The sequence below is a fragment of the Daldinia loculata genome, assembly GCF_022478755.1.
Source record: "Daldinia loculata strain CBS 113971 unplaced genomic scaffold F4817scaffold_57, whole genome shotgun sequence".
Classification (NCBI taxonomy): Eukaryota; Fungi; Ascomycota; class Sordariomycetes; order Xylariales; family Hypoxylaceae; genus Daldinia; species Daldinia loculata.
This window is the reverse complement of record NW_026054911.1, coordinates 25,841-50,806: the sequence shown is the minus strand read 5'-3', so window position 1 is coordinate 50,806 and position 24,966 is coordinate 25,841. Positions and strand designations below refer to the sequence as shown.

Below are 24,966 nucleotides of genomic sequence, written 5' to 3'. Positions count from 1 at the left end.
TAAAGCCTCTGTTGTGGCTTGAGCTTCCCGCATGTGGCTGATATTATCTAAGTGAGGTCCCGCCTCTCACCCCCGGACTCCGTATCTAATCCCGCCAATCGGTCTACGATACCAACCCGTCAATATCAGTGCTTCCATACATCAGCAAGCTAAGATTGCACAATCTTCACTCTAAATCATGCATATTATTGTATCATGTAGACAATTACGGATAATTGCGTCCCCTTTCCTCGCCTACAATAAATGATGACCTCAATTCTAATATTAGTTACCTATCATCCACTGGCTATGTCTTGCCGTCGCTATCTCTTCGAATCCCACCCCCGCAGGTAGAGGCGTTTATCCATGCTCTATAAGTAATCTATAAGAGGTAAATAATAATAAATATCTTGTCTCACCCGCCACAATGGTCATCCCAAGTTGCAAGCCTTTCCTTGTCTTCTTTTTGCCCTCGGGGTTCCGTTGCCGTTGACGTTGACGTTGACGCGTTCCCTTCTTCCTCTCCTTTCGGTCGATATTATTGTCGCAATGATATGTTTTATAGTTCAATATTTCTTCTCCCTCGTCTGTTTACCGGTTGTGCTCAGCTTAACGCCTCCTATTCCCTATCCGCCATCCGATAATGTCAGTGAAGAGATTTTAGCCGCACTCGCTGATCCCGGGCAGTCTGCCACGGGCATTGCCTATTTTGAGCAATACATCGATCACAATAATCCAGACTTCGGAGTGTTTAACCAGACCTATTGGTATAATGCTACCTTCTGGAAAGGCCCGGGGTCACCCGTTATCTTATTCACCCCTGGCGAGGTCGCTGCTACGGGCTATGTGTCGTACATGACTGACCAAGCCCTCACCGGTCTAATCGCCAAAGAAGTTGGTGGTGCAGTTATCTTAGTTGAGCATCGATACTGGGGCAACAGCACGCCGTACGAAATCCAAACAACGAAGAACCTTCAGTTCTTGAACTTGGACCAATCTGTTGCCGACTTCGTTCATTTTGCCCAAACTGTTAAGCTACCGTTTGACGCGGATGACACATCGAACGCATCCAATGCCCCTTGGATCTGGAGTGGCGGTTCTTACTCGGGTGCCTTAGGTGCCTGGATCGAAAGTCTTGCACCCGGGACTTTTTGGGCGACGCATTCTAGCAGTGGTCCCGTCGAGGCGATTTTCGATTACTGGCAATATTTCTACCCTATCCAACAAGGCATGCCCAAGAACTGCTCAGAAGACTATGCCGCCATTATTGATCATGTTGACAAGGTCTTTACCAACGGATCTCAAAAAGATACGGCCGGTTTAAAGCAACTATTCGGGCTTCAAGATCTCGTACATCTAGATGATGTAGCTGCGTACGTATTCTCGTAGTCTTCCTCTATCCAGTACAGTCGTTCTAACACTATTTCCAGGGCGATATCATCTCCAATCTGGGCCTGGCAGAGCATTCAATTCACCTCTGGTTATTCCCAATTCTACCAGATGTAAGTCATTCATATAGGAAACAACTCTATAGTTGCAGATTCAGCAAAACTCACACAGCCTATATAGGTGTGATGCCATTGAGGGTTTTTTCCCAAACTCAACCGCTCCACTTAACAGTAGTAGTCCTCGTGGAGTCGGCCTCGAAATTGCTTTACCTAACTTTGCTGAGTGGTTCAAAGCTCATTACCTGCCAGGGTGTAAGTTTGCAAATTTTATCACACTCGTTCGCAATCTAACCAAGTAGATTGTACCTCCTACGGTTATGATGAGTGGAAGGGTGACTATAACACCGCGTGCTTCGACACATACAATTCCTCTAGCCCAATGTTCACGGACCAAACTGGAGCGAATGGGTTCGGTCGTACTTGGGTATGGATGACTTGTAACGACCCCTTCTTCTACTACCAAACGTAAGAACCCCCTGTCTCAATCATTAGCCAATCTCCACTACCTAACGCTCAAAATCAGTGGTGCACCGGTAAACCGCTCTACTGTATTCTCACGTCTCGCCAACGCAGACTACTGGCAGCGTCAGTGCGAGTTATTTTTTCCCGAGGAGGGTAAGTTCACCTATGGGAGCGCCTTGGGTAAGACAGCGTCAGACATCAATGCCCATACCAAGGGCTGGCAGCTACCTGAATACTTGGACGCCGAGTCCCGGCTCCTCTGGGTGAACGGCGAGTTTGATCCATGGAGATCAGCTTCCGTCGCTAGTGAGTTTAGGCCTAGAGGCCCCTTAGCTTCCACGCCAAATGTTCCCAGTATTCTAATCCCCAGTTCGCGTCACTGTAACGACCTCCTTGTTCAAAATGCGGTAAATCCAGATATTAAGAAGACCCAAGCAGATGTTGTGTCTCAAATTGCAAAGTGGACTAATGACTTTTACATGACAAAGAGAGAGCACACTATTATTACATCATAATTTGGTTGGCGTGGTGTTCTATTTTTGCTCCCAAATAATAGTAATGAAAGGGTTATAACTAGAAGGTTAAGATTGAGTAACTACTATACATTTTGCTTGAGTAAATGGTATACGTATGACAAGTATCGCCTTTTAAGCATCCAATATCAACTCTTGAATAATATCTTCAATATTGTCGTCGCTTTCATCCCTGTCGTTCATGTTTTGCGATATGTACCACTCCTCATCTCGCTCCTTGATCACGTTCGTAACTCGGTCCACCAAATCTGCCAGTGTCGGTCTGTCATCAGGTCTGACTGCGGTGCAAGCCATTATCAAATAGCGCAACTCGGGATCTAGAGTAGTGTTTGGTTCTGTATCCGGAATCATAAATTTCGCTGCGACCATGATTGGCATCTCGTCGCCTCCCGGATAATAGAATTCCGAGCCTGTCCTTCTCGGCATAAGGCCGAGTGCGCTGCTGCGGTCAAGTGTTGCCAGCCCGGACATGAGCTAGAATATTATTAGGTTATCTCCGCGGAAATAAAGGGAACTAGAAGAACAGGGAAATATGAAGCTCAAAGAACTCACGACTCCGAAATCAAAAACGTTATCAGCCTCTCCCTTGTGCCGAAAATCACTATGCGTTAGGTACCTAGGTTAGTTTTTGCTCAATGTTTGGACTATTCTAGGTGACTTACTGGCGGTTAGCCGGAAATTCTTTCGTAAGTCCAAAGTCGATCGCCTTTATAATCGGAGTTAAGTCGTGTTCATCATCACTGTCCGGTTCGAAAGAGCCAAACATGACTAGACGTTGGTCAGCTATCTGGAGGTCAGGGATTTTCTAGGCGGGATATACCGTTCTCGTCATGCAAATCGTCGTGCACTATTTTCCTACCTGGCCCTGGTCCGATAGTTTCCAGTTGCGGCTCGCCGTCACTCCCAGGCCCGGCGGGTGGCCATGCCATGGCGATTCCTATACGGATTACTGCGACGCCAATTATTAACCTCTAGATCGACGCAATGACTGCAGATTACCACCTTAGATCGCTAAGACTTACAGCACAAGAAGAACCTCCATAACATCCTATTCGGGAGCTGTCGATCTTTCTCATAAGCCCTATCGAGAAACGAACCAATGGTTCCACTGAAGCAAATGTCATCTTAGATGCAGAATTTCGGCAAGGAAACCTAGGGGCATGGAATTGACATATCGCTGCCCTGGACAACTTCAGCTACTTACTTTTCTAGCCACTCGATGTAGATCCATTCCCCCTGCCTGATTCCGTGGGGCTGGAGGCCCTCAACTTGTCGACTAAGAGGGTCATTTGGTGGTTGTATGAGTTTGACGATGTGCTTAGCCCATTGCAAAATCTACAAGCATGTGAGTTTGGCTTCCGCAAGCTTTTGGACTCCGACGAACCGAAAGATACCTGCCCTCATCTGAAATTTGACCGGCGCCTCCGTCCTCTCCTAGGCCACTAGTTGCATGGGTGCGGTCCATCTTCATGACAAGGCGCTGTGCCTTGCCTACCCCCCCGCTAGAAGTCCTCGGCCTATATATCAGTCTCCATGCTATACCGTAGGCTCCAACCCCGATAACCTTTTCAAACTTGAATCGTCTCGGCTTTTCACTCTCAAAATATTCTGTCAAAAGGTCCCTCGCGTCCTGGACGTCCTCACTTGATACACGTTAGCCTTTCCTATTATAAAATACCGTATATGTATAAGCGAACAGCCAAAAGTAAACTCGGTGCGAAGATCGAGGAACGGAATACGTACTCTAAATCCAAGTCAGACATTCTTCTTTCACTTCTCGAGTATTGTTAATAATTAGACCTGAGTATGGTAAGTAGGTACCTAGCACTGATGGTAACTAACAATGTAGTTTGTGGATGGTTGATTCCCTTATCATATGTTTAATCAATAAAGATTTTTTTGACAAGTTCTGTCCAATCGTTTTCGTATTAGTAGACTGAAAAGGCCCTTTGTGTTCTTTGACGGAAATGTATTTGACGGAAATGGAACGTTTTGTCACACAAGAGATACGTACTAATAGAGGCTCAAACGAGATTATTTTAATATGATACCTAATAATATCATAGGGACAAGTAATTTTACCCGTAACGCAAGATCAAGGCTCTAAACATGTGATTACTTTCATAATATTAAATAGTTAGGTACCTAATTATTGAAAATACGCAGAAAAAACTAGAACTTTAAATAATATTTCAAGCAAATAACATATTAAGCCACTTCCCTTTCATATACTTCCCTAATGTATAGGGTATTTTAGTGATAATTGCCACATACAGTAAATAATGAAAAATGGACTATTACAGAACTAGGCTTTGGTCTAGGAGGCTGCTTGACAATAACCTCCTCATCGTTGAGTGCGCCCCCCAATATTCGCCCGGCTGGTTCTCCGCGGGTCCGGTAGCTAGTCCGCGGGAAACCCCCCGATTAACCCACTTGCTTCCTCAACAACTAGGCTTATCTATATAAAGCAGGCCGCTTCAATAATCGCTAAAGGAGGAAATCTTGGAAAGCTGCTCTTTTCCCCCTGGGGACTTACAACAGTATATCAGCATACGTTGAGAGGGGTTACTACCTCTTCCAAACGAAGCAAATAACTATGGCATCCGGAACAGTACAAACTGAACTCGCTGACAAGAGCACTGGAACCACGACACAATCCTACGACATAGTACCAAGTCTCTACAGAAACGAAGATCAAGCAGCGCTTCAGCAGAAAACGTCGCAATATCTATTCAACTATGGAACAAAGTTCATGAAAGATGTCATATGCGGTGCTAAGGGCCTCTATGTATATACGGTAGCAGGCCACAAAGTCCTTGACTGGACATCAGGCCAGATGTCTTGCTTGTTGGGCCATGGACATCCCGAGATTGTAAAGACAATAGCCGACCACGCAGCAAATCTTGACCACCTCTTTTCGGGGATGGTTTCGCCCCCAGTTATAAGCTTAGGCGAGAGACTCTGTTCGTTACTTCCACCGGGCCTAGACAAGGCTTTCTTCCTATCCACCGGAGTAAGTACTGATCTTGATAAATATCCCAATGCCGGCTATCAAATATCTTCCCTTGAAGTTTACCAAGCTGCTCCTATGAAGCCAATACTAATCTTATATTCTAGGGTGAGTCCAACGAAGCGGCAGTCAAGCTAGCCAAAGTTTATACCGGCAAATTTGAAATTGTAGCCGTGAATGGCTCGTGGCATGGGGTGACGGCTCAAGCTCTTAGTGTTCAATATCATTACGGAAGAAAAGGTCAAGGGCCCCTCATGCCTGGAATGCATATGCTACCAGCTCCTAACGCATATCGATCCATATTTCGCCATCCAGACGGATCATACGATTGGGAGACCGAGCTCGACTATGGCTGGAGTTTAATCGATCAAGCGTCCTGCGGGTCGCTCGCTGCTGTCATAGTAGAGTGCATCCAGTCCTCCGCGGGTATACATGTCCTCCCTGAGGGATACCTGAAGGCTCTAAAGAATCATTGCGAGAGAAGGGGTATGCTCTTAATTGTCGACGAAGCACAAACCGGCGTCGGGCGCTGCGGTGATATGATGGCCATCCTTCACGAAGACGTAGTCCCGGATATATTGACGCTGAGCAAAACTCTTGGAAATGGTCTTCCGCTAAGCGCCGTCGTGACCAGCTCAGAGATTGAGAAGGTGTGCATTGAGAGAGACTACTGCTTCTATACAACTCACGTAAGTACCTGAATCTACCCTGCATTTTTAAATTGGCTGTTTCTTATATTCCCAACAGGTGAATGATCCCCTACCTGCCGCGGTAGGTAACAAAGTCTTAGAAATCGTATTGCGTGATCATCTGGTCGAGCATTCTAGGGCCATGGGAAAGATCCTGCATGAAGGTCTTGAGGTATTAAAACAGCGGTACGGGTGCATTGGAGATGTGCGCGGTAGGGGATTAATGGCTGGTGTTGAGATCGTGGCCGATCGAGTGACGAAGGCACCGGCGACAGAGTTAGCAAGATCTATAGCGGACAAAGCATACGATCTCGGTGTTTGGGCTAATCTAAGCAGCCACGGGAGCTTCAGTGGAATCTTCAGAATAGCCCCACCGATCACCGTCACAAGAGAGCAGATACAGGAGGGCATTCAGTTGCTAGAACAGGCATTTGCTGCTACACCGGGCGCTATGCCTTTATATTAGCAAGTAGTATGACATTGTCTTCTGAACAGGACTTGAGTATAATCTATACACCGTAAGCTTACCTTACTTAATAACCGTCTAGGGTAGAGAGTCCTAATCTGTATAGGTATAAGCCTTATGTAGGTATTTCTTATAGGCCTAATACACAGACATCTACACGATTATGAGAGATCTGAAATATTACTACTCCCTTGCCTCGATTCGATTCCGAGGGGAGTATGGTTTGCCGCGGGAAACTCATATAACAGCACAATAAGTCTCCACAAGTAGGAAGCTCTGCCGATGAAAGCTGCATAAAGTATTGGTCCAGTAGATCCACATCTGGAGAAATAGATATCAATGGGTTGGGTTCATTCGATGCGTCATGTCTAGGTACTTATTCCTCGTCGATCTAAGCTATTAGCAATTGCGGTTCGAAACAACGTATATTTAAAATTCGGGCACATACCACTCTCTCCTCACACCTCGCGAGTAACCAGCATCTTCCCCTTTTTCTTGAGAATTCTCGGCCTAACAGCACCGTGTTAAAAGTTACAGACCTCAGTTACTATTTTCCGCGGCCAAATACATGTTCCACATGCAGTCGCAGAGTCCACGGGAAAGGCCTTACCGATCTCATTTACGCCCGGCTTGTCTTCCCTGTCGGAAAAGGAAGTCCCGCTGTAAGATCGAGGCCCATTCGGCATCATGCTTAATGTGTCAGGTCCATGGGACTGAGTGCTCCTTTCCGATCAAGAGGCAGACGAGTTCCACTAAGGGGCACACTACTCAGAGGACTCATGTTCGAAGAGACACGGTACAGCCTCAATCCATTCCAGATGTTACTGACTACGGCGATGGGGTAAATGAACATTCGACCGCTGTTGATAATGAAGTCAACATCACTGTCAATGCCGCATGGGCTAGGAATGACATTCCCAGGACAAGTCCCGTTATTTATAACTATCGTCATGATACTCAGCCCCAATCAACCTCCCTATCAATTGAAGAAACAGAACATGAAAGTCATATAATAAGCCCTACAATGACTGGAGATAGTCAAGTCCTGGCCGACTACTTATCTACTACCGCTGGCGACGGTTGCGATATACACCAGGTTCGTCCAAGGCGAATCAATCTTAGCCGACAAGTCTTTTTCACAGTGGTACAAAAGCGCCCCTTGGGACTTACGATGAATGCGAATCCATCACACTCGAAGTGTCAAGTCGTTGAAAAGTTACTCGAGCCATGGACACAGCAATTAATTAACCTGTGAGCGCAGTCTTCTTGCCAGGTAAAAAGTAATTACTGAGTGACTAATTGCTTGCCTAAGTTATTTTCAAAAGGCAAATATCTGCTTCCCCCTTTTAAATGAGGAATCATTCCGAAGGCAATATTCTACTACCAAAGAGCGATTATCCCCAGCTCTCCTTTCCTCTCTCTATGCGCATAGTCTAGTCTACTGGAAATCTGAGCCCCAACTTGCAGAACAAAGGTCTCCGGACGTTCGCTTCATCTGGAACCTTGCCAGCGAAGCTCTCCAGTCTGAGCTTTTTCTCTCGCCAGGAATTTCCACTGTTATTGCAATATTATTAAATATTGGAGGCCGACCAACAACTGCCATAGTAGGTAATGGTGTTCGACTCGGGAGTGCGGTGTCTCTGGCCTACTCGCTTGGTTTGAATCATGACCCCCTTTCCTGGGACATACCGCAGTCCGAGAAGATGCTTCGAATGTATACATGGTGGACAATACTGATTCACGATAAATGGTAAACCCACGTATAGAGCCAAAAGAAAAACCGAGTTTGAGCTTATTGATGTGTAGGTTAAGCTTAGCTTGCGGCACACCACCGCATATTCAAAGGTCCTTCTACGACGTTCCCCAGCCGAAGGTTGAGCATCAACTTAATCGAGCAGATTCACAAAGGCAGCATGATGCCATGGCCGTTTTCGTCGCCCTTTCGGATCTAACCGATGTTCTTGATTACTACCTGCAATATCTCTATCAGGTTAGAAAGGAGGCCAATAAGCCGATCGATAGTCTAGAGCTTCGCCTTAATAGATGGGTAGAGAGCCTAGGAGACGATGTCCGCCAGGTCATAACTCGTGGCGTTCTTCTTAACATCCCCGGCGAGCCTAACCTCCGATTAGGATATCTATCCATTAAATTATTAACTCATCGCATTCGAATGGAAAATGCTCGATCTAAGGACGAGATTAATAGTGATAGCTTAGCCAATCAGTATATAAGTATTCGGAGTACGGCTGAGCATATTGTCTTCTTGGTCCAAGAACTCCAACAAGAGCAATTGCGCGACTTCTGGCTACCTATGAGCGCCTTTGCTTTTTCATCAACGGTCTCGATCCTTTTGCGCTGTGCGCTCGAAACCGAAAAGTCTCCGAACGAACTCTCCAAAAGTAGCTCCATTAGACTTGCATGGGATTTAATCACAGCATTGCGTCGTCATAGAGACAATTCAGGCTGGGACCTTGGCGATACCTGCTTAGCGCAACATGCCGAGGTTGTCGAAAAGCTTGTAGCGCCAACCCAATCTGATGAGCATAGCATCAATAACACAGATTACGAAGATTTCATAATCCCGGACGACGTTTTGGTTGGTGAGATGTTCGGTGGCTTCTGATATGCATTCAAGGGGACCACAGTCCGACAACTAGTATAGGTACCTAGTATATATAATAGGTAGTAGTCACCTAATTGACCTTGCCAGTGAAAAGGAGTAGCCGTTAATACATGTATTACTATTAAAAACTGAATTAGTATTCTTACATCATTCCGTTTAAGATATATCTTCTCAACCAAGAAACCAATGCTAGCTACCTCTTACCATTCCTAACACAGCCAGATACATTACGGACCTAGGCAAGATGGATATATTGTCAAGTTCAATTGAAAGGATATAAGACTATGTTCTTAAGATGCTCTATGGGATCTAATATGTCATAAACTGTGTCCCACTTCAGACCTCGGAAGGGGGACGGTACAAACCACAGTTCCTCTCCTATCTGGCTTAAACATGCTAGGGTGACCTATGACAATCTCTTATAGTTGATTCACATCATTTCTTTCCCTTATGATGGGTGCTTTTCTTTCTTTCAACATGCTGTGCTGACTAGGCCATTACTAGGAGTAGGCCTTATTAGATACTCTTGGGTATTCCTGTAAAACAAATGTAAAAGCAAAAAGCAAATGGTACAGACTGGGGGGTTGCCCCCAAACCTAGAAATGTCAATAAAAGCCAATGCTGAGCCTTCCTGTCGTTGACTAGCCGTATAACTTGCTGGATGCAATGGCAGAAATAATAGGAGGGTTCCCAGCCTTTTATCTTTTCCCACTCAGTCTCTTTTTCCCGTCCTTAGCTATCCATTCTATGCCGCCAAAATCGGCAAAGAGGTATCTTAGGGATCCAACCAGATGAATAAGACCGCACCCTAATATGTATGGTATTTTGACCAAGCAGAGATAAAACAAGACCCGTGGGGTTGGGAAGAAATGAAAGCAAAACGAAGGCGGGACGGATGCAGACAGACGGACCGGCACAAAGACGCACGCACACTCATGCATACACACATACGCATACACACATACACAGACACACAGGCACAAACACCGATCCTGCGCCGCGTACAAAGAATAGTTATTCCAACTCCTAGCGTCTCGAAATAAGCCTCTCCGAGATGAGTTTGCGTAAGTTAGACGAGGAACGCAGCGCCTGCTTTGCCACGCGGATAAGGATTCGACGAGAAGGGGCGGCAATGGGTCGACGGGGGGGATGTAGCCGAGCCGCCATGCATGTGCGGTAGGGGTACCGAAGACGAGTCCCAAGTGGGATGCACCCGTACGTAACTTACATCTTCGCGCAACCCACCAGCCCCAGAACACGAAGCGCCATACATCGATCGGGCTTATCTTCTGGATTCTACTCCGTCCACTAGGAATAATTATCCGGCATCCGGGCTCTCGGAATTTGAGAGTAGCGTAGAGAGCCAAAAGATCGCCGGATTCAACTTGGATTGGAGAAATTCCGGATTGTTGTACTCCCAGTGTTAAAATTCCTAGGAGAGATGAGGAGGGTGGGAAGAGGCGCCATAAAGGCGTTCGTCCGCCGCAAGGAACACCCGATGCATGCAAGATGAAATGACACGTATTATCGGGAGAGGAGGAATCGGAGGAGGAGTAGGAAGAATCGGTGAGGATGTTTGAGGGACTGGATAATGAAGTGGTAAGATATTAAAGAGTGAAGGACCAAGAGAGAGCTGTCTTCAGGCAGAAAACTCTGGTGCCGTCGACTCGGGCAAACGAAAAGAAGAACCGGATCGCGAGAAAGGTAAATTCGTTAGGCATCGCCGTGTTCCTAACAGTATGAATTATGGGGGGTTTTTTTTTTTCTCTTTTCTTTTTTGGTCGACCAGAAGAACTCGTACAATACTCGCTGACTGAGCTGGCTGGGACTTATTGGTCCCGCTCCCTCTCTTCCCCCCCCCCCTGAGCACGTCACACCGCATACCGCCATCACCCGGCTCTTCAGCCAACCGGGGACGCTTAAACATAGGGCGATAGATATCATCCCCCACGGAGGTTTCCCGCAGATCGTCGGTGGCCGTCCATATGCATATGCGAGGGGCCGTTGCTGCTACCTCCTCGACTGGACGACGTGGTAGCTCCATCTACTGCACTATCTTGCGAAGAGACATACCCTTGGGATGAAGGGGCGTGAGTATGATGCGAGTCCGGGACATAAACATGGCCATTGGGGAGCACAGATCCGCCGCTTGCCCCGCAGCTCGATTGCGAATTGCGCCGAGAACTTTCAAGCTTGTCGCTGTAGATGTAACTGAAGCTTGTGTTGGTATCATCGGTAGATCGAAGTGACTGATCACTAGATGTGTATAAGGCATCTGATGCTGGAGTCGCACTTGGTTGGTAGGGATTTGTATCACTCTGGCTGCCTGACCGTTGTGTCGGGAGCGTATTAGGGGCTGAGTACTGAGACTCAAAGCTAGGGTTTAAGTTGCCGTAGCTGACTTCAGACAACGAACTACTCGGGGACGTCTTCGAGCCGGAGTAACTTGTGATCCCATCCGCGCGATAGCTTGACGAACTTGTTAGGGTTCGGTTCACCTGGGGCAGAAGACGGTCTGACGGAACTACGCGGTCAGGGGCATTAGGAAGGGAAGCGGCCATTCCGGACAGCGAGAACCCAGTAGGAGACTCGCTGCTTGCGACTGGGCGGTGGGCCAAGCTTCCGAAAGAATACGGAGGACTTTCAGGATCGACGTAAACAGATTTTGCTGAGCCGTACCGCCCGTATCCTTGTACCATGTGAGCAGGCTCTTGGCTTATAATTTGGTATGGGTAATTGAGGCCGCTATATTCCACGCCTTCGTCCGAATATGTGCTCGTCCACCCCGGCACGGTGGTGTAGTGATATTTACTCGCGTAAGGGTATTGACTATGGCGGTACGATGCTATAACATCCTCGCCAGATATGGTAGCGGGATACTGAGGGACTGAGTTGAGGTGAGATACAGTTACCCTCGATTGGTTGCTGTATGGCCTAGCCGCGTCGAGGTTGTACCCAAAGTCGTTGCTATCGTGCCTAAGGTGAGTTTCAGTTGAAGAAACCTGGACAATCATCAGAAAAGTTAGAAATGTTTCTCCATATTCTCTCGTGCTCTTCTTTCTTTTCTTTCTTGATATGATCGGCGGAGGATTACCCGTAAGAAGAGACACGGCGCATGGCCTGCATTCTTGCAGTTGGAACATGGGAGCCCGTTCCCGGGGTCGCCACTACATCGGATCTTGCGCTTGCGGCATCGACCGCACTTCATAATGAGGTTTTCTAGTTAGCCATAGCCAAGCAGGATTAAAGATAGCTATCTGACTTACTGCTACTGCGATCCTCTTTCGAGGCTGTGATGACTCGGAGTCTATTTCGCGATCTGTCATAGTTGATGATCGAGCGTCTTGTGTGGATAGATGATAGCGTCTATCCGAGTATGGGCTCGGGTATGGAGGACAAGCACGACTATATCGCCTGCCAGCGTCGCTGGGGGAATAGCAAGCCGGAGTGACCATTGTATTTTTGCCACAGCTCGAATTCGCGCGGCCGGGTGCGTGAGAGACAAGGACAGTGTTCAGTCCGTCCCCGTCCTATCGGAATTGTGTCAACGGAGAGGGGGGCCCTTGTTTTGCTCTGCGACTGCAGGAAGGAGATTGATGAGAGGAACAATGAGCCCTTTCTACAGAGAGAGGAACAGGGGCCAGGCTGTCCGACAGCTGGTTTTCACTAACTTATTTCAGCTCCAGAATCTCAGCGTGATGAGAGGTTCGAGCTTTTGATGGGTCCCTCTCGTCTTGTCAGACTCTGATGTTTCATTAGAGAATTGATCAAACTTGGCGGTTTGCAGAGGCGAGAGGAAACGACTCGTGTAAATCACCACCGAAAAAGACAGGAAGGGAAATTGAGAAGCTGCAAGTTTTGTGACTGTTATAATCCCGTACAACTTTCCCAGCAGGCATGCCTTAATATTACTGTTTGCAACCGGGTTACGAAGCTCTTCAGGGTAGATATTTGTTGAGTACTTGTCATTCTGCCCTTGGTTCATAACACAGCAGGTGTCACATCGAGATGTCTATCCACAACTATGAGGTCGATTAGTCTAGCTTTGTTACACGAGCTCAAGGGTACAAGTAGAGGGACGGTTAGATGCATGGCTACTGCATGATGAGCAAAACTCTAGGTTAGCCATGTGTACTCTAAGTCGAATTGTATTTCCAACCTAGTCCAACGTGCTTCGTTTCACCCTGAAAAGGGGAGGAAGACCTAGACAAACAGCTAGTACCCCTATAAGGCCGGTGGGGAGGTTAGGTAGAATGGCAGGCCGATCCTCCCAGGGGACAAGGCCATCTGGAGTTGGGGCTTGGTGAGTGACCAATCTCGATGCAATCTATATAGATGATGTAGCGAACCAGGTGGGCCTCATATACTGAGACCGGCATATTTTATTCGTACTAGACTACCTAGGTCCTAGGCTACCCCAAGATGCTTTCTATATTCTTAGCTACAAGGCCGAGCTCTAGGTACAGGTGCTCCATGAAGAAGAGAGATGGCGTTAGTGTGCTCCTGATAGTATACGATCTACGTCTCGGCTTCAGTCTCCATCACAAGACGCCAAAATAAGCCAATTATAAGCAGCTTGATTTATAAAATAAGATATCAAACGCTTTGATACACGATCTATCAACAGAAAATGATATGTAATTTCGACAAAGCCATTCCCATGTCCAAGTAACCTGTCTCCTGCGTGAAGTGGAGGGGGCGGCGGATCAGGTAACGAGTAGTTGATCATTGGGTATTGCGGAAGATCGCCAGAGCAAACACCATGGAGGTTACTTTCGACCAACGGCTCTCGTCCTACTGAGGACGCAAACGTCGGGTAAGACAATGGGATGACTCTGCTCGCCATAAAGACTGAGGGTGAGTTTTCAGTGCTGCCCAATGTCGAGACACTTAAGAATAAGCGCCTACCTACGTGACGCAGTTATTCGTCACCTATTGCATACGTGTATTGGCACTCTGTGTGACGGCACGGTGGAAAGGGGGGGAAAGTACCAAAGGAGAGCGAAAATGAGAATGAGGTGAGGTCTTTGGCTGGTCTCCCCTTTGCCATTTTCGATTCACAGTACTGCAGCCTTCTCCTACCTTAGAATGTTTAGCGGGGTAGATGGCGAGGGTCTCAAACGAAAAATGACAGAATGGTTTTGTTTCTTCCACGCCGGCCTAGCCAAGCCTACATGAAGCCACAGCCGCTCCATCCGGTCTAACGAGGCGCAAAGACCATTCCCATAATAGATTCTTCGGGGATTAGAATGTATCCGCTCACTCCTAGGGCAAGAGGGCAAGATAGAAGCTATGAAAGTAGAAAGGCAGCAAGGAAACTCGGATAGAGATTCAGAGTAATCGACTGTCTATATTTCGTGTTTGCCCATAGCTACCACCGAAGATGAGTTGCAGAGTACATGGAAGGCTCTCCCACACTTTCTGACCCTAGCACAACACAAACGAGACTCCCTCTAAGCGTTGTAGATCTAGACACTGTCACACGAGCATCTTTCCCCCTAGTAGTACCTTGGAGTAGGTATTCTCGGTTTTAGCACCGCCTATCCTGTACCCCCGAATTGGCAGAGTGCGTTGCTTCTACTTGCATTAGCATTGATGACCTAGATGTAGGTACCTAGTCTCCCCGTACCGTTTCTATGCGAACAGTAAACTTGAGACATCCGAAGGTAGCAGGGAAGTTCAATATTATGAGCATCGGGGATGAGGAAATATTCTGCAAGAGATTACTCCTGCAGCAAATGACGATAAGTGCCTCAGTCGATTCCAACGGCTCTGTCGGTGACCTATCATTTTTTTCTTGTATGAATCGTTTAGATTAGCAGGGTCTATACTAGATCAATAAGCCTATGAGGCTGGTCAGAGATCCGATTTGACGGCCCCATCCAGTCATCTGTCGCCCGCTTGGTGGGCAAACCACCCGCATGCAGAGAAAAATGATGTCTCGCACAGATTGTTAGATGTATGTATAGTCCAGCTGCATGATAAGTGAGCAGCACCCCGTACCTACGCCTGCGGGATGCGCCATGTAGATTATAGATACGCGATGCTAATCCTTGTTTGACCAGAATTGAGGTCCTCCTCTGGATGTCTCGGTCTTACGGTTAGACTATACTAGAAAATGCCATTTCGTCGATTTGCGATAAGCCATTTCCAAGAGGCGCCTAAAATAAGCTATTGATTATTCTAGTATACCGTCAGCGAGTTAAGTTTTCTCTTTCGAGTATATAATAGGGCTGAAAAGAGGTTATTTCCTAAATAAGTATCTACGAGTACTGAATCGGGATATGTTTGGGGGATCATCGCCTCCTTGTGGCAAGTTGGGATCCCTAGTTCAAGGACGGAGAGCATGGAAAGCATGGAACCGGAACATCTCTCAACGAGGGCAATCCGTATCGAGTGAACTTGGATCTTGTCGGCACGTTCTATATATGACAATAAAAACTTTCATCCCCATGGTAGTTCCAGCCAGCTTGTATCATACACTGGGTGCGGAATAAGTTAAGCCAAAGTGCTACTGTCTCTCATCAAGCTTCCGAACACAGTGGAAACGCGGGCAAGAGTACACATGTCACTGGGAAGGCACATGGTCCTCATAGTTGGGAGATAATAGGTGCCAGAACTTAGCAGCGGAAATTTTTCCTTCCAGCTACACGGTTGCGTGCATGTCCCCGCTGTCAGTCATCTATAAGAAGCTGCAGGTAGCCGTTATTCGTGCTACCGACCGCTATATCATTGGCTGAAACGTGTCCGTCAGTATGCGAGACATTTTGGGGGGTCAAATTGCCATGATGCCAGTCAACAGGTAGGCCTTGGAGTAGGTAGCTTTAATCCTTGGGCGAGACTTAGGGGTCAGGGTCCAAAATCAGTACTGTGGCAAAAAGCCTATTTGTAAACTACCTATGCTGATGATCTCTTGAAGTTTTGGTCCCATTCTAGCCCCTTATACCATTGGAACAGATATACTCACAAGTTGGGCCCAGAAATGAGCATTGACGACTACTCGATCTTCCTCGGAAGTTATCCTCCATACCCTAGCCATTATCATACCAGTACGTCAAAAGAGATAATAAATATTGCTCATTGAAGAGTTAACTTGGCAACGGATCTGCTCTGGAACTCAAAGATCTGAATCTATAGTGAGATTAATCGATCATCCCCACAAGTTGCTGTGGGTACGGTCTATATTCCCCTTTGTGTAATTCTCGGAGCTCTTTTCAAAGCTCATCATTTGCTTCGTAGAGTAGAGTCGGAGTTCCGATCCAAGTTAATGGATAGTCTCAAATTGACGAGGACGGGAAAGTACGTCGACTCCCGGCAGGACATTTATGATGGGTCTTCTAGCTGCAACAACGATCCCCTACAAAAGTGACAGCCGATATCAGGCTAAGACAGCAGAGTGGAGACGTATATTCGATACTTGAAGTAGTGAACGTCCTTTAGGGCTAGGTTCAGCAAGACATCTTAAAAGTGCCATGAAAATATTGTCACACGAACTTGGGGACCTTGCAGAAAACGGTCTTAGAGGCAGCCAGCGTCGAAAGGTACCTAAATAAGGAGAAAACCTGTATTCTACTTCCGGACGATAACGTATGCTAGATAAAGAGTAGCATCGATCGGTCGTAGGTAGGCGTTCTGAAAACTAGGTAGTGTTGGGTACCCAAGTAGTGCTAGGGTCTTTCGGCTCGGATTAGAATTCAAGGAACGCCTCGTGGCACGACAAGTAACAGGACATCAACTCGCGAACCTCGCATCCTAGTAGGTTGATGACTTCACCCCCACCTCGGGAAAGACGGCCTGTTGCAAGCTCATGACTATCCCATGTCGTCTCCCATGCCGTCCGACATAAGTCTCCTTTACCTGCGTATGTAGAGCTCCGTCAATCCTGGCCAGAGAATCTTACCACAACATAAGAGCCTAGGACCTTGGGGGGAACTCTTAAATATATGTTTAGGGAGGTGAACAGCTAAACAAGGTATAAAATAGCTACGCTGTTTATCAGGTTGAGCTGTCCTTTTCTTACGCCAGTTTCGATATTGACATGGCATGAGAAAACGATAGTAGATTTACCCAATGCATACGGTTTACTAGCATCAAGAGTAGTTAGAAAGCAAATACTTGAATACTTTCAAACCTGCATGGTGGCGACCAGCCGCAAGCCACGAGCCACTTGCATCGTCGAGCCGCCTTCCATTGTTCCATCAGGCTTCTAGTCTGCGGGTAATCGAAGCTCATAAAGGGGGCTGCCTGGGTTCAGGTGTATACTCGCAACACTCCCCCGGCCTTTGTAGATATGGATGACCCATGCTAGTTGAAGTGAAGCGATAGTCATACTCTTGGTATGTCGGTGAGAAGGCTAATGCTTAAAGTCAGCACCATATTGGTTTGCTGTAGTCTTAATAATGGCAGCAAACGCGTCTCTACACGTATCCGACTTCGGCTATTCGTGATCGTATAGGCATTTCCTATCTTCTCTTCCAGTCCGTGGTGACTCATTTTAGTGATTTAAATGAACCTCGTCGATAGTATTTTTCCTTGGAGACGCCACTAGTTTCTTTCCTCGATGCCTGATAGACGGCTGCCGGGTGACAGCGGCATCGGTGTAACCGGGAAGGAGGATTATAGGATATGTCATACGTTAAACAAGATAGCAACAAAGCTTTAAACCTAAGTTTTAGTCAGTAGTTACCACTTCGAGTAGATTACCAATCCTCCGCGTGGTCGATACAATGTTCCGCATATTAACCATTCAGTATCGCGATGCAAGATAGCCGAATTCTGCGTATCTCTTCGCTACAACTGGGGATGTCTAGCTGCATCGCTTTGTTTCGACTTCAGAATCTTCTCCCAACGTAGCTGAACTACCTTGGAAGCATTTATTTGTCGGCATTGACCAGGAAGGTGAATGAGAGGGATTATACTGGTGTCTGAGTTTCCAAGACCGCCGCTTCATCCTGTAGAATGGAATACAATTATGGAGACTAGCGATATAGCCACCATCACATGGCCGAATCCGCATCCCTTTGCGCCATGTCAGGCCAATATTTGACTGGTTTATACAGTGATAAAAGGGTCTGGGAACGGGGGCGAGCGACGGAATGAACACAACCCTCCTTAAACCTATCCCTACTCACTTCATATAGTCAGACTTGGAGCTTTAGCGGGAGTAGAGAACGACATTGATATGCCCGTTAGGCCACATGGTCTAAACGTGAGCCAAATACATACAGACGGCTCGGCTCGTTCCGGTATTCGTCACCGAACGCATAAGAAACGTAAGGGATAGGAAAAACACCAATCGTACATAGAACGAATATCCTATACCAAGCTACACGCGCGATTACTACGCCCGTATATGGCCGTATGCTCTAAAATGTATTAGCTTTCTCTTTATCCAAATCGGGTTGTCTCCATACTATAAAGACGTACTTGGTTCATGCTATTTGTATATAACGCTGAGTAGGTACGTTTAGAACACAGGTAGATAGGTAGTTAACTAAGTCCACATACTCGATATGACAGTCGTTTCGTATCAAAGGTAGTGGATTCAGACTATCTCCGCCGATAGTCACGACGAGGCTGATCTCTTTCTTGATCTTTTCCACGTCGGTCGTCATGTCGGTTCCTAGCGCGATCATCCCTTCGGTAGTCATCGTACCGATTCCTATCTCGAGGCTTGTCTCTCACTGGGCTTCTACTTCGCGACTGCGGCGCCCCATCTTGGTCGCGCCCATATCCACCGTCCCGGCGTCTGGCTTGATCCGCATCGTCACGGTTTCTACTTCCATCTTTATCCCCGAAGCGATCGGGATCTCGGGCCCGCCTATCATCTTGATCTCGACCGTCTCTCTGTCGCCTGTGCCGGCCGCGCATTTCTTCCTCCCCGTAAACCATGCTGTAATGATCTTCGGTGTCTTCGTGGCCGTCCTCTTCCCTATACTTCCTCCATTTCTCCAACTCTTTAACACCGCCCCATCCGCCACCTTCACGCTTGCGTTTCCGCTTCGCATTTTCCCCACCCCTCCAAACCTCAGCTAACTTGCTCACACTCTGACTGAAGTCAACGTGTATCCTTCGGTCGTCAATGAGCACTCCTTGCATCTTAAAATAAGCCGCTTCGCATGCGCCCTTGTCTTCGAATTCTACGAAGGCATATTGTAGACTGTCTCCCGTCTTCTTGTCGCGTATGACCTCGCACGATAAAATCTTGCCGAAGCGGCTGAAGATAAGCTCAAGGTCGGAATCGGTGGTCACGGGGTTAAGCTTGCACACGAAAAGTACATTCTCGGGAGGCTTGACTTCGGCAAATGGAAGATCGCCCATCATCTCGAGAGTTAAAGCCTGTGCGCGTGCCTCCCTCTCACGCCGCACCTTCTCTGCCGCCTCCTCGTCTATCTCTTCGGTTAAAGGCGCATCATCGGCGATTCGAACCGTAGCGAGCTGCGCCTTAGACGGCGGAGGTGATTGGCTGGGCTCTCGCAGGCCGGACGGGTCGGAGTAGGGGTCGTCAAGAATGATTGTGTGTTTTATGCGAATATCAACGAGCGGATGGCCATCTTTGTCAGTAATGGCATTGTTGACTTTCTCCAGTACATCAAACCCCTCGACGACTTTGCCAAAGATAGCCGCCTTTCCGTCTAAATAATCTGTGTTGTCGCCGAGTGTGACAATGAATTGGCTGCCGGCAACACGAGCATCGGGATCGGATGGATGTGGAGCAGTAGCCATGGAGACAGTGCCTCTCTCGAGATGTCTCAACTTTGGATGAAACGTAGCGCTAAATGTTTTCTTGGAGGGCCCCGAGATGAGACCCCATATAGAGGAACCGCCATCAGAAGCGACAGAGGTCGGACCAAGAGGGTCGCCAGTTTGGAAGGAAAAGTTCTGTTGGATAGAATGTATGGGCGAGAAGTTGTAGTATTTAACCTTGCAGAGTTTTATGAAGTTCTCGCATTCTTTTGGCGCGTAATCAACTAACAAGTCTATCACTATGTCGCCGGCGCTTGTTTCGAGCAAGACTGACATCTTTTCTTTATCCTTTCTGCTAGGGCGCTGTGATTAAGACGAGACGATAGCAATAATACATAACATAAGATGGGTTGAATTCTGGTGAATTAGGAGCGCGTTAGAAGGTGGAAGGAGGAGGGATCGTGGTTGTCTGAAATAGGGAATAAATTGATAAGACGCGAAGGCAAAGAATGAACCGTAAGCTGTGACGCACTTTGAGTGTTACGCGGATACCTGTGGCTGTGTGATTATGTGGCTGCGTACGAAATACGCACCTAGACGGGAAATAAAAGGCACCTACATAGGTACATGTACCCCGCGTCCGTACCTAGAATTTTCCATTAACATCAATTAAAGACATTGAAGCTATCACAACTCAGGCCGTCTCTTATACTAATTGGCACGCTTTGAATATATAAACCATCTCCATTTTTCAATTGCAACAGCGTAGTTAGTACTATGTATACCTATGTAAGGTATGTAAGGTATGTGTTTTCCTTCTTTGTTTAAAGGTACCTAGAGGTAGGTTTGTAAATATATCCTTGAATCTCAAAATTGCATCCTTTACGGAAAACTTCAATTAAACAATATTCGATCCATTTATAGCGCCCTTCCGAAAAACTGGCACGCCTATCTCTCACCAGACGGCCAAGAAGCATTTCATCGCCAAGTCGCCGATGAGAAGCTTCAGATAAAATTTGATGATATGCCGCACAGAACTGGCTGCCAGGTTCCCGAACGCCATCCGAATTCAAATAGGTATCGAGTTCCCAAGCCCAAACCCAGTATTCCTTTAACCCCTAATCCAACACGGTCCGTCTAATACCTTTGTTTTCCTTCCCGTCTTAAAATTAACCAACTTTTCCACACTTCACTCCCATCCCTTAAACCCTTTTCCTTCTTCGCCCACTTAGTCGGAACTACCATGGCTTCGCCGTCTTCGTCCGCTGCGCAGCTCTCTTTCCGTGTCCATTAATCGCGTCTGCACCCAAGTTCTCATTTCTTGGTCCTTCCGCACCGTCTCGCAGTTAAGCAGCTCCGTCAGAGCCCTCTTGAGGCCCTCGTTCACATCGAAGAGCTTCTGTTCTCCTGCCGCCATCTCCTCGATCAACGATTCGTCTAGCACCGGTTCTAGCTGGGTCTGCGAGCCTCGGTATCCCGAGCTCCTAATAGAGGATAATGATGATCTTCGATGGTTCCGTGAGGGCGAAGAAGAGAGCTTGAGGGATGGGCTACCACTGAATGACCTGGTGGGTGAGACTGAAGGCGAAGTAACTGCAGTAGAAGACGTCGTATATGAAGGACAGAGATCGTGCATATGTTGCCGAATCTCTTCGTGTTGGTTCTGTAATAAGAGGTACTTATGCATAGCGAAGTCGATATTGTGATACGAAACCGAATCGGGTCCCGATTCCATCGGCTCATCTGTGTAATGCATGTTGACGTCGCGATAGAACATGTTCAATCCGTATTATGTGTCTAACGGCGAGCTGCATTGAATTGAAGGTGTGTCCAAGTTGGCGGGAATGGGGAAATGGAGGAATGGAACACGAGTCGAGCTGTCGAGTTACCAATCGATCGGCGGTGGGATAGTGCCGGATGTAAGTGGACTTGGTGGATTTTCGTCTCGGAGTGTGAACAACGGACCAGCTTCCGTCTAAGTGTACTGGCGTCCTGTCGATCTGACGATCACAATTGTAACGTCGTCTCCTTTAACAGACGATAACACAAGTGTTCGAGTTTCTAGGAAAGGAATGCGGGATAATCGGTGTGAAATACAACGTTCCTAAATGAGGTTGAAATGTAGGGAACAATTGGGCTGATGCTGTCGGGTTTATAAACCAAGACAGGGGGGAGAAGGCCTTTAGATTATTATATTTCCCGGGTTGCTGCAATTTCTGGGAGACAGCCTTTAGACCGGGGTTCGACACCAAAAATTTCCGTGCAGATATCAGGAAATGACGTGAAGTGGTCCTCAGGACACACCAAGGTTGGCGCCGCCAGAAATATAGCCGATGAATTGAGTTTGCCGATCTGGTCTCCGGCTCGTTGTTAGGCAATTTAGAAATGCTGTAAGTCACCAAGATTGCTCGAGTATTCGTGTTGCCGGTGGAACCTTGGGGAAACTGTCGGGAGCACCCGATTTCGTATGGCGAATACCTCCTAATGTATGTATGGATGTGTAGAGGTGTGGATGTGTGGGGTCGAAAAAGATGCGGTTTTATGTAGTGTAATGTATGTAGATAGCACCAGACTTGCTTGGGTAGCTCTAGGAGCATTAAAGGGGATAGTGGAAATCTAGCTCAGAAATCTTCAAAGGCTAATGAGGGATGACTGGCTTGCAGATATTGTAGATAAGACGTAATAGAAAAATAAGCACTACCTATCGACAGAAGCACACGAACGCCTATTACAACCTCGTCGAGGCGAGTACAAAGGATGAGTGGCGTAGACGATCGCGAGGCGCATCAAGGTCGCCAATATAGCGATTAATAAAATATTTTTCCAAATTTAGGAGGGTGGAGGTTAGGAGTTGGAGGAAAAGCGGTGTTTAGCTCAGAAACCGTTGGTCTTCCCGTTGCTGGACTAGACTCGGCCGTGTTTGTAGCAAGTTTACTACTGCGGTAAAGTGGACAAAAAAAAGCTGAAGCTCCCCGTTTGCAAATGGTAGGGGCTCGACGACGTGATTGCAGGTAAATTATTGGGGCCAACAGGGTCGAGGCTTGGTTAGGCGTCGGAACCATCCAACCAAACTAAACGATGGCGTCGATATTTCAAAGGTTGATGTCAATATTATACAACTCAGCAGCTGTAAAAGCGGTGCTACCAGCAGGGTAGGATAAGCTAGGTAGGTACCTAAGGTATGTATGTAGGTATGTATGCGATGCTGACCTGTCACTTATTATGTTGCTCAAACGCTTCAAGGTAACTGAGCGAGTAAAGGACCTTTGAGCTCCTTTTAGGTATTAGCGAGTTTGCCGAGGATATATGAGTAAGATTATCCGGGCAGACGCAGCTATATACATAGAAAGCGCCATTACAACTAGTTAGACCATTGAAGATATAGATTTCCAGAAGAGGCAAAACAGAAAGATGGCTGTAGTGGTTCACGTTTAACGAATAGCAATACAACACCTGATAGTGGCGCGCTTCGTCCGGTATTTAGAGCTTAAGTATCTCGATGCCGTGAGAAGAGCTAGAAGAGCTAGAAGAGCTCCGGTAGGTGAAGGCAAAGTGCATATGAAGCTGTGCCAGTTAAGCTCTTTCTTATTGATTGAAATCCAGGAGGTGGTACGGTGCCTTGTCTGCTTGTACCTACCTATCTCTGGAGAAGGTGTGGAGAAGTATTATAGGCAAGGATAATACCTTGTAATGCAGTTAGTATATACCTATGTATTATGTAGGGATGATGGGGATGATCTGTAACGATATGTGCATCTCACACAGTGTTGCTAAAGACTACTAATAGCACTGCCTATCACTAATCTGCTTCAGCACGGTCCAATAGAGACATAGGATAATTGCACGACGCTCCTTAATTACATAGATACCAAGTACCGTTCTCTCTCAACTGAGTCGGAGGTTGTTAAACCACTTACATGATAATGGAAGCTCTTTACGTTTCTACTGATATCAGGAGTCTCTCCATTTGGTTCCTTTAAGAAAACATTTAAATTCCACCTCTCATTTGTACAAATTGGCCAATAGGAATAAACTACACGCATTTACAAACAAAGGATTAGTGTACAATGACGTTAATGATGAGGGAATGACGTCCACAAGAGGTTCAAAATAGGACACACTCTAAAATACCTAACGGTTAGGCAAGTTACCGTGGTACACTTATCTTCTCTTACATAGCACTGTATCATACCTAGTGTCCGCTTGACCTGGAAGTATCCGAGGTCAATAAGTGCCTCGTTTTTGCATCAGCCCAACCTGTGGCTTCGCATAGCCTAATCCTCATTCGACACCCAAAGGTCCAGAACAACACACACGCTGCCATATTAGCGAGACTATCACGTTGCCGGAGTCGGGGCTAGTCGGAAAAGCAGTTTAAATTGTGTAATAGATATGGACCGGCAACCATGTGGGTTAATATTCTAGAGATATTCGATGATGATTCAACGTCGTTTCGAGGTCGGGAATCGGGATCCGTAGAGCCCTCGCAAAGGGTGACGAAATATCAGGGTGTGCCAATTTTTAGAGCTCCCAAGAAGGTTTTATCGAAACACTTACGAGCCACTCGTCGCCCATGTCCGATCGCTTTTACCTGTCATTCATACAGGAGGAATACGTATGTACTTTCGATATATTACTCCCTCCTAGTAGTGCCCCCGAAATTCGACATGTCTATTTCATGAAGTTCTAGAGCGCGAACCTGCAAGCGCTCGTTGGGCTAGATGATAACTTGGCATGAGATATCCACCTTGTCGGTAGTTGACGCTCTTAGTCTTTACAATGCCGGCAGATTTGATCGGAAGATGTAAGATAGGGATCATATTCTCGTCGTATTTATGATAGTGTATAGTACTTAATCTATGAGTTATACAGAGGCAACATGACTTCAGATCGTCTTATCACGTAGTTCTACCCACATTCAGCGGACAAGAAGCTCCGAAAGGCCGTTGTGTGCCACATTATCGGAGCCGTCTGGCGAAGACGGCTCAACCGGCATCAATCAGACAGTTGAATAATTGGAACTCAAGGATCGACATGATCCATGAAATAGCATGTCGTCAATGTACGCCC

General features: G+C 46.9%; 7 protein-coding genes across 7 annotated transcripts; 3 read left to right on the top strand and 4 right to left on the bottom strand.

Moving 5' to 3' along the window:
* The first annotated feature begins 105 nt into the window (after positions 1-105).
* On the top strand, positions 106-2,656 carry F4817DRAFT_348054 (peptidase S28). Its single transcript, XM_049304632.1, has 5 exons — positions 106-1,352; positions 1,410-1,481; positions 1,549-1,679; positions 1,727-1,892; positions 1,951-2,656. The coding sequence occupies exons 1-5, from the start codon at positions 529-531 to the stop codon at positions 2,402-2,404; spliced, it is 1,647 nt and encodes a 548-aa protein (XP_049155693.1). The 5' UTR covers positions 106-528; the 3' UTR covers positions 2,405-2,656.
* Positions 2,537-4,185, bottom strand: F4817DRAFT_319239 (kinase-like domain-containing protein; the record flags this gene model as incomplete). Its single annotated transcript, XM_049301033.1, has 8 exons — positions 2,537-2,896; positions 2,975-3,023; positions 3,085-3,190; positions 3,243-3,371; positions 3,445-3,530; positions 3,627-3,757; positions 3,807-4,065; positions 4,166-4,185. 8 exons carry the CDS (start codon positions 4,183-4,185, stop codon positions 2,537-2,539), a joined length of 1,140 nt encoding a protein of 379 aa, XP_049155692.1.
* Positions 4,186-4,873: 688 nt separating this feature from the next.
* Positions 4,874-6,648, top strand: F4817DRAFT_348049 (pyridoxal phosphate-dependent transferase). The gene is made up of 3 exons (XM_049304631.1): positions 4,874-5,435; positions 5,540-6,121; positions 6,180-6,648. Exons 1-3 carry the CDS (start codon positions 5,019-5,021, stop codon positions 6,585-6,587), a joined length of 1,407 nt encoding a protein of 468 aa, XP_049155691.1. The 5' UTR covers positions 4,874-5,018; the 3' UTR covers positions 6,588-6,648.
* A 253-nt stretch (positions 6,649-6,901) lies between these two features.
* Positions 6,902-9,311, top strand: F4817DRAFT_348047 (fungal-specific transcription factor domain-containing protein). Its single transcript, XM_049304630.1, has 3 exons — positions 6,902-7,838; positions 7,900-8,337; positions 8,394-9,311. The coding sequence occupies exons 1-3, from the start codon at positions 7,156-7,158 to the stop codon at positions 9,208-9,210; spliced, it is 1,938 nt and encodes a 645-aa protein (XP_049155690.1). The 5' UTR covers positions 6,902-7,155; the 3' UTR covers positions 9,211-9,311.
* Positions 9,312-11,077: 1,766 nt separating this feature from the next.
* Positions 11,078-12,935, bottom strand: F4817DRAFT_231105 (uncharacterized protein). The gene is made up of 3 exons (XM_049298924.1): positions 12,477-12,935; positions 12,305-12,412; positions 11,078-12,212 (listed from the first exon to the last, which is right to left on the bottom strand). The coding sequence occupies exons 1-3, from the start codon at positions 12,663-12,665 to the stop codon at positions 11,151-11,153; spliced, it is 1,359 nt and encodes a 452-aa protein (XP_049155689.1). The 5' UTR covers positions 12,666-12,935; the 3' UTR covers positions 11,078-11,150.
* Positions 12,936-18,552: 5,617 nt separating this feature from the next.
* F4817DRAFT_348034 (cyclophilin-like protein) lies at positions 18,553-20,387 on the bottom strand. The gene has a single exon (XM_049304629.1). It carries the CDS (start codon positions 20,230-20,232, stop codon positions 18,760-18,762), a length of 1,473 nt encoding a protein of 490 aa, XP_049155688.1. The 5' UTR covers positions 20,233-20,387; the 3' UTR covers positions 18,553-18,759.
* Positions 20,388-21,124: 737 nt separating this feature from the next.
* F4817DRAFT_319234 (uncharacterized protein) lies at positions 21,125-21,652 on the bottom strand (the record flags this gene model as incomplete). Its single annotated transcript, XM_049301032.1, has 1 exon — positions 21,125-21,652. One exon carries the CDS (start codon positions 21,650-21,652, stop codon positions 21,125-21,127), a length of 528 nt encoding a protein of 175 aa, XP_049155687.1.
* Positions 21,653-24,966: the final 3,314 nt, after the last annotated feature.

Coding starts and splice junctions, on each gene's coding strand:
- F4817DRAFT_348054 (XM_049304632.1), top strand. CDS start 529: ATGATATGTTTTATAGTTCAATATTTCTTCTCCCTCGTCTGTTTACCG. Junction 1,482..1,548: donor TATTCCCAATTCTACCAGAT/GTAAGTCATTCA, acceptor CAGCCTATATAG/GTGTGATGCCATTGAGGGTT. Junction 1,680..1,726: donor AGCTCATTACCTGCCAGGGT/GTAAGTTTGCAA, acceptor CTAACCAAGTAG/ATTGTACCTCCTACGGTTAT.
- F4817DRAFT_348049 (XM_049304631.1), top strand. CDS start 5,019: ATGGCATCCGGAACAGTACAAACTGAACTCGCTGACAAGAGCACTGGA. Junction 5,436..5,539: donor CTTTCTTCCTATCCACCGGA/GTAAGTACTGAT, acceptor CTTATATTCTAG/GGTGAGTCCAACGAAGCGGC. Junction 6,122..6,179: donor ACTGCTTCTATACAACTCAC/GTAAGTACCTGA, acceptor TATTCCCAACAG/GTGAATGATCCCCTACCTGC.
- F4817DRAFT_348047 (XM_049304630.1), top strand. CDS start 7,156: ATGTTCCACATGCAGTCGCAGAGTCCACGGGAAAGGCCTTACCGATCT. Junction 7,839..7,899: donor ACACAGCAATTAATTAACCT/GTGAGCGCAGTC, acceptor TGCTTGCCTAAG/TTATTTTCAAAAGGCAAATA. Junction 8,338..8,393: donor ATACTGATTCACGATAAATG/GTAAACCCACGT, acceptor ATTGATGTGTAG/GTTAAGCTTAGCTTGCGGCA.
- F4817DRAFT_231105 (XM_049298924.1), bottom strand. CDS start 12,665: ATGGTCACTCCGGCTTGCTATTCCCCCAGCGACGCTGGCAGGCGATAT. Junction 12,413..12,476: donor GAAAGAGGATCGCAGTAGCA/GTAAGTCAGATA, acceptor CTCATTATGAAG/TGCGGTCGATGCCGCAAGCG. Junction 12,213..12,304: donor CGCCGTGTCTCTTCTTACGG/GTAATCCTCCGC, acceptor ATGATTGTCCAG/GTTTCTTCAACTGAAACTCA.
- F4817DRAFT_348034 (XM_049304629.1), bottom strand. CDS start 20,232: ATGTCAGTCTTGCTCGAAACAAGCGCCGGCGACATAGTGATAGACTTG.